The following is a 16,939-nucleotide window of genomic DNA, read 5'->3' as shown; positions in this document are numbered from 1 at the left end:
ACAACAATCCTAGAAGCCTTCTCAAATAAGTGTTATGTATACTTGAAATCAATGTGTGCATTTTCCAACCTCTTATCTGTCCCATATGGCACATGACAGGGGAATACCCTGCACTGGATTCCAGTCCATTACACATCATACGCAATGGATGATTTTGAGATACTGATTTGAGAAACATACCTGCACGTTTTTGAACTACGGGAGGAAACCTGTTGCTCCAGAGGAGACCTTGTGCAGCAAGGAGAACATCTTTCTTCCAACTGCTTATCACAGCTTATCCCGTTTGTCCAGTGACTCTGCAGCACGAGTATGACTGGTAGGGTGCAATAAACGCCACCTTGTGGTTCAACCTGGAACTGTGTCATTACTTTCGAGATTGAAGATTCAAGAGGTTTTTTCATCACATACACAATTGTACACACACGACATGTAGTGAAATGTAGCCCTGGTGATTCCGAGCAGCTGTGCATAATAAGAGAATAATAAAATATAAAGATACCAATATAAAATTAAAAAAAATATATGAAATATATTCAGCTGTACATAATATATACATAAGTGACATGGTCAAAGTGATTGTGCTGTGCGATATAAGTGCAATGTGCAAGAGACCTGAGAAATGTACATACAATTAAGACAGAGCTAACTGGCTGGGATGGATCCTTGGAGATTTTTGTTGCTCTGGTCCTACAGCGGCTGGTGTAAATGTCTTGTAGGGAGGGCAAGGCAGATCTGGTGCAGTGTTCAGTTGCTCTACCCTCTCTCTGCAGGGCTTTCCGGTCCTGAACACCACGATGTAATGCTCATGGTCAGTATGCTCTCTACAGCAGCCGAGTAGAAGAAAGTGGGAAGAAGAAAGAAAGAAGAATGAAACACTAGGACAGCAGGAGAGATTCCTGATCACTCCGATCAGGCTCTGCGCTTATCTTATCTTCTACCTTCTTTTGATTGTTTCCTTTTTACACACGACATCTGCTCTAATAACCTAGGACAGCGAGACCCTTCTGAACATCGGATCACAGCTCACTCACTTTTTAGCAGAGATATCAGTCAGTCCACTGTGGCCGGCCGGGATCATTCGCGCTGCTGAACACAACAATGGAGAAGGACGCAGACGACGAACAAAGAAGCACTGGGGAAAACGCGCCGGAGTTCGACTAAGACTGAGGGAACGACCACAACGTCCACCACTTCCCAGCATCTTACTGGCCAACGTCCAGTCACTGGAGAATAAACTCGATGAGCTCTGGGCCACAGTTAAGTTAATTCAGCAGCTTGGCTCGGCAACCCAGCATTACAATAATATTATACAGTATATATAGTATATACCTTCTATGTTATATGTATTTTTTCTTTCAAGCATGACATATGGTAGGGTTTGGATTAACAGTTATATAGGTTATAAATACTGCAATTCATTACAGATGCTGAATATTTAAATGTAATACAACTACCATACCCAGACCCCTGTGCTGAATGCATACTGTTAAACACGCAAAAACTTACACCATAACCTGGTAACTTTTTTAAATCAAGGCACCCTGTTGAAATGATAAGGTTATTGCCAAAAGTTGTATATACAGAGGGTTATATTTCACCATCAAGAGCAAACGTGGATGGATGACAAATTACTGGGTGAATTCTACAGTGAATTCGGAAAATAAGAATATTACAATTTTAACAAGAAAATGTGTTTGAAAAGTATATTTCAGAGGTACGAAAAAAAAAAAAAAACATGAGCATGAGGATAGTTACAATAAAGGACATAGTGAATTTGAATTTGCAAATTACAGTGTGAAGTGTTCCATCTCCCTGGGCAATTTATTCCTGAGACTATATTCTCTTATAAATAAGCCGAGACTGCCAGTGGGTCCACAGTGTTATACTTGGCAGGCAAAAGGACTTCTTCTCAAAAAGATACTCCCCTTTCTTTGAATCATTCTCAGAAGCAGATATTGCTTGCCAGAAAGTATTGCATAACACTGATAATAAAAAATGAGATTATCAGGTGAGTCTGGAGTCTTGTCCAAAAGGCTGGCAATTTCCCAATATTGCATTGCAGCAGGTAGAAATGAGGGCTGTGACAGAGTTAAGGCAAGGCGGCTTCCACGTGAGCAAAGTGTAAAGGGGGCAGAAAAGGACAATAAATGAACACGTGGAACCATAGATTTTTACTGAGAAAAGTATGATTTGTAAAAAAAAAAATGGACTAATTCTATATATATATATATATATATATGTGTGTGTGTGTACATATATATACACATACTGTGATGCAAAGCTACAATTAAGTTATACAATATATCAATTATGAAATATATGCAAGAGCGCATTTTATGATATAATTTATATTGTTGGTTTAAAAAAATTGTGAAGAGTATTTTTGTCTAGGCAGAAGAACCTGGAGATACTGAAGTCGTTCAAAGAAATGGGCACAGACAAACTGGAGTTCAAAATACATAAATTACTAGCATGGGTCATTAAAAGAAATATGTAGGAACAATAACTCACCTTTGGAATAAAGAACAAAATTGACAAATTAGCCTACAGATTCCACACGGTCTAATTTAACTTGACAAGTACAGATGTAAATGATTATTTTGAAGATAGAATTACAATAGATCTGTGACCCTGATGAGGATAAGCTGTTAGAAAATGTAATAGATGGAATTACAATGCGACTCAATTCAAATAGTGCAATGTATCCTTTAATCCAGAATAATTGGCATCAATTTCCTTTCAGACATCTCTGACTACAGATACACCAAATAATCCCTCAATATGTCAAGCTGAAATCTATAAATTCTATCAGTAAAAAGGATCAAGTAGGTTACTCTTGGTACTCATTTATGTACTTATGGACTGCCTGGTACTTCTGGATAAAGTCTGACATGCTGCTTTTTGTGAACATGCATTTCTTTTGTTCCAAATAGTAAATAGCCCCGCCTCCTTTTATGCACATGTATCACAAGAGGTTTTTTATTTAATAGATTAAGCAAAATTAATATTGTTTGTAATGCAATTTTCAATATTTGCATGTTTTCCAACTATAAGCCTTCTTCAAAAGATGATGCATTTCTTAACCAGAACAATAAGCGCAATCTGATACAAAATTAGCTGGAAATAATAAATATTTAGTTCCCATATGAATCAGTCCTGAGCTTTCCATTCATCCACTGATATCAGGTCACCCAGTATTATTTTTGGCTATAGTCTGATGTTCTTTTGAAAATGATTTAGCACAGTGGTTTGTCTCAGAGAAAAACAGAATTAACCTAATATATAACAATCCCATAATGATCCTTCACATAAAAAAAGCTTTGGATTCTTACTGGAAACCTGGATTTTGCTTTGATAAACTTGAGAACCGACAAGCAGGTTAGGCAAGGGGACAAACATTGTGCAATTAACATATCAGTTTGAAGGATGTCATGTCAAAGAGCTTCTCAGGACACACAGCATGCATGTGTGCATGCACTGGTGAAAGCAAACATGCATGAAATACACACGCACACGTGCACATATATATGTGCATGCACAAACACACAAACACAGACACACACAAAACCCATGCACCCTAACATGCAAGCACCCAGCCCAAGGATCAACAGAGCACAAAATTCCCAGCCCTGCTCCCACTCCCATGACCTAATTTTCCCTGAACCGGTTCTCTGCTTAAAAAGCCCTGTAATCATTTGCTTTCCATCCCTGGTGAAGGCTGAAGGTCTTCACCAGCAACAGTACTATCACTATAATCCTCTCCATAATAAAAAATAATGAACTTTTTCATAACAAAAATATTCTGTTCACTTTTTGTCCTTCTGTGCATACTTGCAATGAATCCATGCATTGTGCCAAAGCATTTCATAGCATAAATTTAAATAAATAATCGCCTTCAACATAAGAATGTCCCCTTAACATATGTATTTTTGTGTGCCAACAAACTTTTACACCCAAACCCTAAATTCTGGGATAGGTATATTTCTGCATTTCAAGCAACAAAGTGTCCCATATTTTTTACTATGACAATAGAATAGAATAGAATAGAATAGAATAGAGTAACTTTATTAATCTCCATAAGGAAATTCTCATTTCACCTACCCCATCTCTCCATGAAATACATACACATACAGGTGAGAATAAGGGAGGGGATCACAAGGTCAGGCAGTACACTACATGCCTGGAGGACCCCTACTCAGGGGCCCAGGGACATGTGGGTATTCTGCAGAGGCCTTGAAAAAACAACCTTCCAATCGCAAGCACAGAGGCTTAGCCCTCTGAGCATATAGACAACATTTGATGAACATTATTTTTCATCATTAACTACACTGATTAACTTTGGTGCATTAATGAGGACAAATTTATCCATGAAAAAGAAATTGAACTTTACCGCAACAACAGCAATGCACTTGGCTCTTAAATGTATCCATTCATATTATTGGATACTTTATTGGAGCAATTTATGTTCATTTCAGAGGTAGACTGAAATATAAAAGGAGAATTAAACTTTAACTGGGATATTTCAGTGTTTCTCTGATATTAATTTTCATAGCTAAACAAACGAAATCAGTCTTACATCTTTAATTATTTATTTTGTTGATGGTTTATTTATTTCAAAGTAATCCATGAAACCTGATGACAGGTGTGTTTTTTTTTTTGTTTTTTTTAAGTCACGTTAGTTACTGGAGTAGGCGGTGACAGCGAGGACTCGGGCCAAATGAAAGTGAAATCTTGCTGCTGTGTCAGTATATATACACCTGAGCCTCGTTACTTTGGATGAGCAAGTCCTGAGACCGGCACACTATTCATCAGACAGAATACCAAGAATTTTGTAACCATGGCATTCCGACTGATTGCTCTCCTTTGCCTAGCCTCAGTTCTCTGCAGCTACTCAGAAGGTAAGAAATCAGTTAAGCATTATGCCATTACCAATTTATAGAATTATATCTGTATACTTCTGATGTATCCAGAACTGCAATCTTTTCTGTTATCAGTCTTGGCAGTCTTTGCATTTAGGTTAGCGTTCTTAGAAATGCTGTCAAATTAAGAAATTTATTCCAAGTCTCACTCTGGCAAAATATAAAGTAAGACTTTTTCGTTGGACATTATGTCAACAAAATTTTACATTTTATCTGATTTCTGCATCTCAAAATGATTTAATTGCTTGGTGATGAACCACTCGACTATCCATGCCCTACACTGATTAATGGTTAGAAAAATGAATGGATGGCTATTCTAACATACGCATGTAAATAAGATAAAGGCACTAATTCTGCACTGAATCCCTCAACAGCAAACGCCGATGCAGCAGTGGACTGTTGTCTGACCACTAAAAACAAAGAAATTCCAAACCGAATAGTGAAATCCTTCAAGATACAGACAGTCGAGGGAGGTTGCATGATCTCTGCAACTGTGTAAGTATGAGATGATTTTATATCATTACTTATATTTTCCTAGATAATACCTGCAGATTATCGAATGATTCCCCACTGTATGAGGCATATAAGGATATTAACCATACCCAAATATTCAATTGTTCATTGGTTAAAGCCTGGAAAAATGATCATTGAACACAGATTCACACTCAAAACCAAATACAAAAACAGCAGAAACCAAGGTTCCCACCACAGTGGAATTTCAACATACAATATACTGACTATTACTAAATATGAACAACTTATATTCACAGATTCACCACTAAAAGGGGATTCAAACTGTGTGCACCCCCAGCACACGAAAGCCACTGGGTAGAAAAACTCATCAAAAAGCTGCAGAAGAAGAATGGTAAATCCAAGAGAACTGGTAAGATATATTTTTATTGTATATGTTTAATGCCAGTGTTTTCAAAGGGCACGTGCTCATTATTAGTTTAAAATCCAGTGCATTTAATGTTATTAAATATAACGTTTAATTCTTTATCTTGCTGACATATTAGGGGATTTCTCTGTGATTTATTGCGGCTTTACTGACTCAGTAATCTCTGCCCTTTGACTGCAGTATAATTTCCTGTTTCCAGAATTCTACCATTAAATCTTAATCTTTTTTTTTTCTCTCTCCCCATTTCTTGGCAGCGCGCGGAGCATAAATAACAGCACTCAGCATTCTCGACCCACGCCAAGCATATCGGCACATCCTCCCGCGATGAGGCCTAAATTATTAACCAGGAACTGCTGTTGAGTTTGCATTCAGGCCATCATTTGTACGGCTGAATGACGTTACGACAATAAACAGTCTCTTAACACACCTGATAATAAGCTACTGTACTATAGTTCATAATCTTGCTGTCATTTCTTCAGGCATGTTATCTTCTGCATAACAGAATGAAAGATTTACATGCTGCATGTCATGTATCTGTTTCCATTGTGTTAAAATACTGTATGTAAATAATGATTATCATAATGTGATTTTTTTTTAATAAAAACAATATTAATGGTAAATTTAACCAAATGTTGGCTTCCTTTTTAAAATGTCTAACACATACACAACAACACAGTTTTTATGCTATTAAATATTAGCCACTAGATAGTGGAGAATATTTTAAAATGAATTTGAGAAAGCACTTCTTTACACAGCATATAGTTAGAGTATGGAATAGTCTTCCTGTTAGTGTAGCGCAAGCTAAAACCTTGGGTTCCTTTAAATCAGAGTTAGATAAGATTTTAACAACTCTGAGCTATTAGTTAAGTTCTCCCCAAACGTGCTTCATGGGCTGAATGGCCTCCTCTCGTTTGTAAATTTCTTATGTTCTTATATGTATAAATCTGGCTTCCTTGATGATTTCAGTGAGTGTAGATATTTTAATGGAGGTTAGTTACTTTGCTGAATTAATTCCATTAATTATACGGCCAAGTTTTGTAGTTTTATAGATAATTATATTATTCTAACACATGGGGTCTGTTGTAACTAAGGTGCTTTAATAGGTACTTAATTTAACTAAAATATGGCAGCCAACCTAGATGCCTCAAATCATTTAACAAAAAAACTGTCATCCTTAGGCATCAGACCCGTTCATGGTATAGCATTAGTAGTCTACATGGTGAATAGTGTCTGAAACCAAAAAAGAAGTTAGAAGCACTACTGTGGTAGGTATGAGTAAAAAAAACTCTGAGGTCAAAGGTCAAACAGCTGTTTCATGCCCTTTCTATGTGTCATGGATTAATGGTGCTGGAAGGTAGGAGAGTAACACTGCATTACATTGGCAAGTCTGTACGGTCTCTGTATTTGTGAATCCATATGGGAAGCCTTACTGAGGCACACAAGCATTGGTACAAGCATTGCAGTGGCTCAGTAATAAATGCTGATACTAAGATGTGAGAGAAATACAGTATGAAGACATAGGCAGTAACGTCAGGCTCACTTGCAGTCAGCTATACAAAAAATTTACTTGCCTAACATAACTGGTCTTCAATCTAGATGCCTTGTTGGAATGATTTTATTCAACTTTTCATCCAGTGCAAGTTACAACAGAGCAGGAATCATGTGAGACAGTGCACACTGGGATCCCACTCCATCACAGGGCATACCACTCACAGCACATGAGTACAGTTTAATCATATGTAACATGCTTGTATTAGGACGCACTTACGGACGACTACGTTGCCTAGAATTAAACATTGTCCTCCTGTTACCGTCATACTTATGAGGTGATTGAAGTATTGATTGATTCTGATCGTGTATGGACTGATCATCCTGAGATTCAGATACGTTGTCCATGATTCACCTATAATATTATTGTATTAAGGATAAAACCACATAAGCATGGTTTTTTTCCTCTCTTTCTGATCACTTATATAACTTGTTTCTCACAAATGACTGGTTTCAGAGTATCCTTATCTTATGTGAAAGAATCCTCGTTCTGGGATGCTTACCCTATTCAAGGACGCTTACCATGTTTCCCTGGGTTCTGGAGGGGCTTGCTGAGGACAGGGAAAGGTGTTGCTCAATATGTTCTGTACATCACTGGTCAGTGTATGAGACACCTGCCTTATCTTCATGGGAAGGGAAAGCATTGCTCAAGGATACTCGTCTAATTATTTTGGGACCTGCACCCAGTGTGTCAGTGCGTGTAGAACAATTACTCCCATCCTTAGGAGGAGGGGGGATATGTTGCTTATAGAAACTTGTTTTATCATTTCCGATTGAAACTGCAGGCGGCATTACTCAGACAAAATTGGAAAATTGAGAACGCATTGCCTGAGGGGAGGGGTGAGCCTGGCCAGCTCGTCCTCTGCCCACATGTAATGCCCAAAATGTAGTATAAAGGAAGGGGGAGATCTCGATACTGACCGGAGCTCAGCCGTGGGATAGAGCGCGCATCGGCCGGCACTTTCTTGGGACTTACATGTTGGTCTCCTACCAGGACTGAAACGGGCTCCCCAGTCTAAGAGTGAGGGTGGGTGATGATGGCACGTCCGAGTGTGAATAGCTTTGCAGTGTCAATGTGTTGATTCAATCAATTATCACAATAACCATAATATCAATTTGCACTGTTTATATATGCATGTTTCAATTGTCACTTTTTAATATATATCCTACCTATAATCTCTTGTATTCGTTAATTGATTGATATTATATTTATTTCTCTTTTGCACTACAACCAACATTTTCCGTGACGTAACAGTATGAACTTTAACACATTAATGTTACGTACAGCCCTGGCAGGTCCATTGACGGTTGTTTTTTTTTCCATACGCTCAGTGTACATTTAACTAATTTTCCATTAACCGGCATGTTTATCAAAAACAACTTACGGTATAGGGAAGGGCTACAATTTATGCTCCCTGGTATTTAAACTCACGAGCTCTGCATTGTTAGCACAATTTAGTTTTCAATATGGGGCAATTGCACAATACATGGGACTGGCACATACTCTAATCCTCACATTTCCCAAAAGACTTAATTGCACAACTACACTGTGTGATTTTGTGTGTGTTATTTTTCTTTAGTTTGGCTCCTCCCAGCTCATCACCTGAAATCTGCCTCCACTGGGGTTTTTTTTAAATCTCAGCCAGGCCTGATCCAGGGGTGGGGGGGGGGGGGGCAGATACTCCTCAGCACTCATTTTGCATTTCGCATATAAAAGGTTTTATACTGCACAACACCTTATGCCTCACTCATCCAAAGATTCACATCATATAACTACTTTATGAGCTTCTAATGTATAACTTTATCTCTTCAGAAGAATGCTCAAACAAACTACTTCATCCATCTCATTTGATGTCGGGCATCTAATTTGCATAAACTCGTGTGTAAAACGTAGCTAGCATGCCTGGATGCATAAGGGGAAAATATGGAGTATTGCATGCATGTAGCAAGTTGTACGACAAAGGGCATATCCAGGGTTCGACTTACACAGTGGCTTTCGGGCAAGCCCTATTATCCGGTGTTCACCACGAATTCCCGAGTCCCACGCATGTGCATACAAATACCCCGCCGCACGGTCAATAACAGGGTTACAGCAAAAACCTTTTACAGTTAATACCACCAGTAATATTTCATATAGACACAATAACAACAACATAAGAATCATACAATATGCTTGACAGCAGGGCTGAGCACCTGGGGTTACCTGGGGAAGCAGATTAAGAGAGTTGTAAACAAGCTATCATTTTGGAATCATTCCTACCACAGTCCAAGCAGTCATCACATATTTCTCTCTCCATCTCCCCCCAAAACACCCCCTCCCCCTTCATTTTGTTTCCCATTACAATGTATTTGATGAGGAAGTACGTACTCAGTGTACAGGTACAATAATCCACCAAAGGTTAGAGTTCTGCGCTCAACCACAACGGAGGTTCTGGGTAACTTAAAGAGAGCAGAACTGCTTCCTAGGCAGTGCATAATACGCAGATATGAGAAATATGTCACTCAAAAATGTAACCGGAAGAGGGTGAAGGAGAATCTGCAGCAATGTGAAACATCTGGAATTCAGAAAAACTTCTGGGGCGAAGGAAAGGTACCAAGGGAGGGTGGTGCAAATATGGGCCCGTATTCCAAAACCCTTATTTGCACCACTCTCTCTCACCACTCTCTCTCACCACTCTCTCTCACTACTCTCTCAGTACCCTTTGCGGAAGAGAAATCCACCTTTGGTGACGCCCACACATGATGCGGCATAAAAATTTATACTTCAGTGACCACTTCATACATACAGGTGGAGCATGGTACATCATTGAGAATGCAAGTGTGTCCCAATACCACTTCCATGCTGCCCTCCTCGCTCACTCACTTGTTCCATCCCTCCTCAGTTTCATGAACTTTCAACTTTAGACAGCGGGTCATCAAGGGAGCAAGGGAGCCATCAAAAAACTTAGTCTTTAACTCTCGCCAACAAATTTGAATAGATCTGAGTGAAAAAAATCTATGTTATTCTATCGCTTTTCCTAACTTGATCATGTATGGTCACACTGCAGAAGAACCGATGGATTTATTTGTTTGTGAATTCAATTTCTCCACCATTCTGAGAAACAAATTTCAATTCCTGTAAACATTTGATAGGCTAACTCTCAACTCCGTTTCAGACACAAGCTATTAAAGACATTTACACATTTTACATACTTGATAAATGTCAATAAATCACTGCGTATAGGTATCGATTTCATTGTAATTATATGGCATCAGTTAAATAGTGGTGTATTTTATGGACCACACACATCACTAATAAAGAACTAAATTGTTTTTTTTTTTATTAAACCCAAAAGTAAACAAATAATTGAATTGAGTATTAAGTAAAAATGTGTCCAGACTCACTGCTATCAGCACATGGAGTCCAGACTGTCTTATCATCCTAATGAATTTCTGAAATGCCTTGGTTCAAACTAAAGTCATTTCGTAGAAGGTCTCCAGTTTCTGCCGATTTTGTATCAATATTCCACTGTTTCCATAAGGTTGGGAGTCACGAGAGATTTTATTCTGCTTGCCAAATATTTGCAAATTATTTTCTAAAGCTTGAAATCCATACTGATTTTATGCTATGTTCGTCATACTTTTGCCAGTATGGATGTAATGTTGGCATTAAACTTCATTTTAAGTGGTATTTAAAAAATCTTAAAAAGTCTAAAATGTAATTTGGAGAACCCTGGGGGTACCCTGAATGAAAGACCGAATGTTCACTAAGAGAGGGCTGAGACGATTGTATCAACTTGCCAAGATACTCTAAAGCTCTCAATGAAGGAGAGATGGCTCATATCCAAACACTATATATTAGCCATGGCTGTCAGACATGTGACAGGATCAGCTCAGCTGACAGGTTTATTGAATGGTCTTGGGCAGTGTTCCTCTAAGTCACAAATACTGTCACAGCTACGAATACAACAAGGTGACACTTACATCCCCCAAACCATACAAGTAAAGTTACAACAACTTGTTTAGGGTAATAATGATTTTGGAGAGGAAACATGGTTTGGAAATAGGGCCTCACGCAAGTAATTATCATACAACTTGCATGATAATTAAAAAAATATGTTCATGTGATAAACCCACAGTGTTTATAGAAAACAAGAGGTCTCTTGATCTGCCCCTACTAACCTTGAGATATACATCAGAGAAAAGAAAACAGGCCCAGAGCATTTTGGGAAAGAAGCTGAACTAGATATAGAGACCCACATCTCTACAGATGTAAACCTAGAACTAAACAGGCTATAACAAACATGAAACACCTTCGGGTAAAACAGTCAAGAAAGACATAGGAACCAAGCAGAAAGCACCAACACAACACAGGAACAAACACAATGACCAACTGGGGAACAGATTGAGGGCAGACACCAAAACACAGATAACAAGGGCTGCATGAGGGGCAGGTGCAGCCCATAACAATTAACCAAACACTGATGCTGGGAACAACGAAGCACAGGTGAGGCTCATTAACACACACTTAGGGTTCAGACACTAGGAGAGACTGGGATTACAAGACTTGGTACAAAACACAAAACACTGAATGAATTGAGGCTGGCCTCTTACCAGCCTTGAACCCATGATGGAAAAGATGCTCACTTAACAACCGCCCATTCAGCCACACAGAGGGCCAGGGAACAGGGGAACAAACTAGCAATAGAACAAACCTGAAAAACAATGGGAGATGGCATGGCTAGTGACACCTGCTGGTCAAATGGGGTGACGGCAGACTGGATGGGGCAAGACGGGGACCAATCCTGATATTTATGGCAGAGAGGCAGCAGGCATATGCCTAATAAAACTCTGCCAACTACACAAAACACGATGAACCTCTTTGATCAAACACTGGAAAAAGAGAACCTTCACTACATGACATCAGGTCAGGTACCCACAGAAGCCCTCTGTGCTAATCTGTTGAATGCAAGTTGAAAAGACATTTGTTGAATTCATTCAGCAACATCTCAAAACATATGAACTTTCATGCTCCAGAGGAAAAAAAATGAAGACAATTAAGGACACAGCATTCTCAAGTGTAACCAAAGTGAAAGGTGAGATAACCCTTAAAGCAGACAGAGATTTCTTCGCAAGGGATTGTGGGTGGAACAGTGTGGAAGAAAGACATAGGGTCACACTGGGCAGTTCAACACAAATTTCTCAGGAAGCATCTATTAAATTACCCTTAAACTTTTAATTATTACCCTTAAAGCGTGACAGTTGCACTTCATACAAAGTCTCTAAAAAGTTTTTAAAATGTTTTTTGGGCTATCGTCTTAACAGATCAAATATCAACAATGTCATTTCTTTTGCTATGTGGCACTGCTTCATTTTTGGGGTGATCTGTCTCAAAATTTATTCAGTTCTAGTTCATACAATACCTCTTCTACGTTTGAAAAAGACCAAACAAACTGGTTTTGAGCTATCATCTTAACAAGCAAAGTGTCTGTGGAAGCAGACAAGAGCCAAAACTACACTTCTGGGAAAAAAATGGGTCAAAGTTTAATGTTGTGCAATTTGGGTTTTTTTTTTTTTTTTTTTTGCTTAGGAGTATATATGAAGCCCCCAGAAGGGAGTCTACAAAATACCTAAAAATATATGAACGTCATGGGCCTAATAAGAAGGAGGACCACCTTGATAAACCTCACACAGCATTGTGTTCTGTTTGTTTCGAAGGAGCAGTACAGATTATTTCAGCAAAACCTACAGGATACATAAGCTTTGGTGAATGGCTCACATAGTAATAAGCAGAATGTTAAGCATATCAAGCATTTCTGCACTATGCAATATTGGCAGTCCAAGCAAAGAGGAGTGTCAGAAATGTAATTATTTAGTGATTTTCATGGTTCTACAGTGTGCTATCATTAAACCTTGGTCAAATACAGTGTAATCACAAATAATGCATTAAAGAAATATAGGGTCTTGTACCTGAAAGGACAGAAATTCTTTTAAGATTTCATTGATGATAACTCCTAGGTATCATACACACCGTAACAAAAATCATTGCCATAAGAACTAACCTCACAAGTTCTCCTAGTTATAAATCAATTCATTCATTCATTCATTCATCCATCAGTGAACAACTACTCAAAGCCGCACCCAATTTTTACATTATTGTTCAGTCAATATAAAGAAGAACAAAGAAAGGTATTCCTTTGAAATGTTTAGTTTGGCCAGTAAAAGTCGGGGGCATTCCACTATTAATGGTTAGGAAAGCAATGACGTCAAAAAGAGCAGGTCACGATCACAAGTCCCTTAAGTGTTTGCACTTTTTTTTTAAGTTCAACTCTGGGACAGAGTTGGAAATAAAAGGTTTGAAAATTCATATTTAAAATTTTGTCCATCCATCCGGTTGTCCTGGTTGCAGGGGTCTGGAGTCTATACCAGGTACATCCTGGATGGTATGGATTTTAAATCATATTCAGACATATTATTTGTATGAAAAAAGCTGACTGTCCCATTGATTATCATCTTAATGGTGATAATATATTTCATGGCCATGATATGCAAGCACCTTCAATTCAATATCAGAATGAGAAAACTTTATTAATCCTGAAGGAAATTGCTTAGAAATAAAACCGCCCTCAACTTGTTCTCTTTTTGTAGAGTCAGTTGTCTGTGAAGGGCAGCCACCTGTAGCAGCGCCCAGGGAGCTGGGGGTTAAGGGCCTTGCTCAAGGACCTGCAGATGTGCTGAGGCTGGGTTTGAACTGGTGACCTTCTGGGTACAGGCACACAGGCTTAGCCCATTGAGCCACAAGCTGCCCCCCCCCTATTGATTGTCAAGCAATAACAGGAAAATGACTTTTTTTTAGAATAAACGCACACATTACTTTGCTGGATTGGAACACAACACAAGTTCTTGTACTTTGAGTGACTCATTGATTATTACTGTGGGCTCACACTGCCACAGCGTGTGTTTTACTCTTGTGGCAGCTGTGTGTGTGGAGGATGTGTTTGTGAATGGGTGTCTAAGTACTTTGGTTTCTTTCTGCTAGGGCCAGGCCAAGCCTTTGTGGGGCCCTAAGCAACATTTGATGAAGCTAATCATCATTAGGCATTAACTCAGTGGTGCTTTGGTTAGCTCTGGCATCTCGCACTGCTTGGACCAAGTTTTGAGTCTCTGGCCCAGCATGTGTGTGGAGTTAGCATGTGTGTGGAGATAGCATGTGTGTGGAGTTAGCATGTGTGTGGAGATAGCATGTGTGTGGAGTTAGCATGTGTGTGGAGTTAGCATGTGTGTGGAGTTAGCATGTGTTTCCCCCACAGCCCAGGAACCCGCTAATCTGATTTGCAGTAGCCAAACTGCCCATAGGTGTCAATGGGGTGTGAGTGTGCCCTGTGATGGGTTGGTGCCCCATCCTTGGTTATTCCCTGCCTTGTGCCCTGTGATGGGTTGGTGCCCCATCCTTGGTTATTCCCTGCCTTGTGCCCTGTGATGGGTTGGTGCCCCATCCTTGGTTATTCCCTGCCTTGTGCCCTGTGATGGGTTGGTGCCCCATCCTTGGTTATTCCCTGCCTTGTGCCCTGTGATGGGTTGGTGCCCCATCCTTGGGATCCTTCTCCCCACAAACGCAGCATCTCTCCTCTGTACATCTTCAAACCAATGCAATCTCACCTCTCATTTTAATGTATTTCTGAATAATTTCTCTTTTGTTATTTCCAATCCATTTAATTAAAAAGATAAATATTCATTTACACTCTTCAACTTATGACTATAACACTTATGTATATCTTCAAATCATTATTTTTTATCACGTTATTTTGATTATAATTACTGGGAAGTAGTTTATCAGATGTTTTAGATGTGAATAACATGCTAAACTTTTGTACTCATCGAAAACATATGGTTAGTGTGTATTATTGCAAATTTATTATTGCCTATTTCAACACATAATATGACACTGATATATCTAGTATACACAGGTACAACACTTTTTACAATACTACCCAATATAAAGATATTGGCTTGTGATATGACCTTTCCCTAAACCTGACCTTTGGCTACAGACCTCAGAGTTTCACAGTTTCACAGGTCACAGTTCATGTAAACTCATTTTGTGAATTCTTCAACAAAAGAAGAAATAGTGGTTGCATTTCCGTCCCTTAGAAAGCAGAAACGTTTAGCCAAGCAGAAGTTCAGCTGCCATATACGCAATTTGAAATGTGTGCAGAGCATCATGGGAGGTTTTCCGGGCTTCATTAGAATCTGTCTATAATGAAACTCATTGCTTTCCAGATCAAAAGATACACTACCAACATTCCCCAAAACTAAAAGTATTTAAAGTGTATAGATGAAAAGTATGGTTAATTTTTTATCTCAGAGGACCATTTCTTTTATCAGTGTTTCATGTTTGTTTATATTTCTTTTTAATTTTCTCTTTACCACTATCAATCATTTTGTAAGATTGGTGACCCCCCTCCCCAAACCAAGAGATCTTAAACTGAGATATAAAGTTACCATGAACAGTCAAAGTCTGGTTTGTGAGGTTAAGGTTGACAAATCTGTGGTTTTAATAGCTTTCATGCAGTGAAAATACAGTTCATACCGTTTCCTGGCCAAGATATCTAATAAGACTCCTCTAAAAATTGTATATAAAGCAACAACATGATAAAGAACAAAATTAATTTACATTCGCAATGTCATGCAGGGAAATAACTTAAACTGTTATCAAGATACTGGGTCCAGTCTCAAGCACATTCTATTGTAAGTGAAATCGGGCAGGACAAGGGTTAGGGTTTTTCCAAGGGTTTTCTTACGTAAGAACTCTACAAAACAAGAACTGGAAGGTTGCAAGACAGGGGGGACTTAACCAGTTTCAGCTAAACCAGTTTAGACTTGGCAGAGTTCTGCTCAAGATTCGGCAATGAGGAATGGAAGCCCGGGGCTTAAAAAGACCCCTTAGTATTTGAGCTTATTTAAAATGCAAAGAAAACTTTTTTGCATTCGATATCTCTTGTAATTAGTCGCTTATTGCTATTACATAATTGTCAGGTTCCAATCAAGCCCATTCAAATTTTGTTTCCATTCAAGTAATCATCTGCACCAGAGTGCCTGCTTTTTGGGAAGAATTGAAAGGTGTTAGCGCTGGGCAAGGTGACTGAATGAGTACTGTAGCACTGCTGTCGTAGGAAACAGGTTGCATTTTCTCTCCATGTTATGATGACTATAGGCTCCAGGGCCATCGTGATCCTACACAGGACACACGTATGGAAGATATTTAGGTTAAGAAGTACAAACATTAACTTGGCAGATTCCACAAATTTTAGAACAAGATATAGAACAAGGATAAATTAACTATTTCCTGTAATCTCAAGAAGTCATATGTGCCTTATATTGTACGTTAATCTACATAAAGGGAGCAGTTTCTCCATAAATGAAACTCTTCAAGGTTCTGTAAAGAGTAGGTCAGTAGATCAGTTCAACATTATTGCTTGAGGGACAGGGGATTTCTTGAATATTTTTGGCTGTTACAAATCATTTGTTTTCGCTTCTGTTTTTCTAGTGGTTAGTGTTGTCTTTGAGACATGTGGTTAGCCACAGGAGCGTGCTC

The 16,939-nt window shown here is 38.8% G+C and overlaps 1 protein-coding gene across 1 annotated transcript; it reads left to right on the top strand.

Annotated features, from left to right (window-relative positions):
* Window positions 1–4,746: 4,746 nt before the first annotated feature.
* LOC111857784 (C-C motif chemokine 19-like) lies at window positions 4,747–6,437 on the top strand. The gene is made up of 4 exons (XM_023838941.2): window positions 4,747–4,898; window positions 5,294–5,414; window positions 5,690–5,802; window positions 6,072–6,437. Exons 1-4 carry the CDS (start codon window positions 4,838–4,840, stop codon window positions 6,083–6,085), a joined length of 309 nt encoding a protein of 102 aa, XP_023694709.1. The 5' UTR covers window positions 4,747–4,837; the 3' UTR covers window positions 6,086–6,437.
* The last annotated feature ends 10,502 nt before the right edge of the window (window positions 6,438–16,939 follow it).

This window comes from Paramormyrops kingsleyae, chromosome 7, assembly GCF_048594095.1.
Source record: "Paramormyrops kingsleyae isolate MSU_618 chromosome 7, PKINGS_0.4, whole genome shotgun sequence".
In the NCBI taxonomy this organism is placed as follows: domain Eukaryota; kingdom Metazoa; phylum Chordata; class Actinopteri; order Osteoglossiformes; family Mormyridae; genus Paramormyrops; species Paramormyrops kingsleyae.
This window is presented reverse-complemented; position numbering and strand designations above follow the sequence as displayed.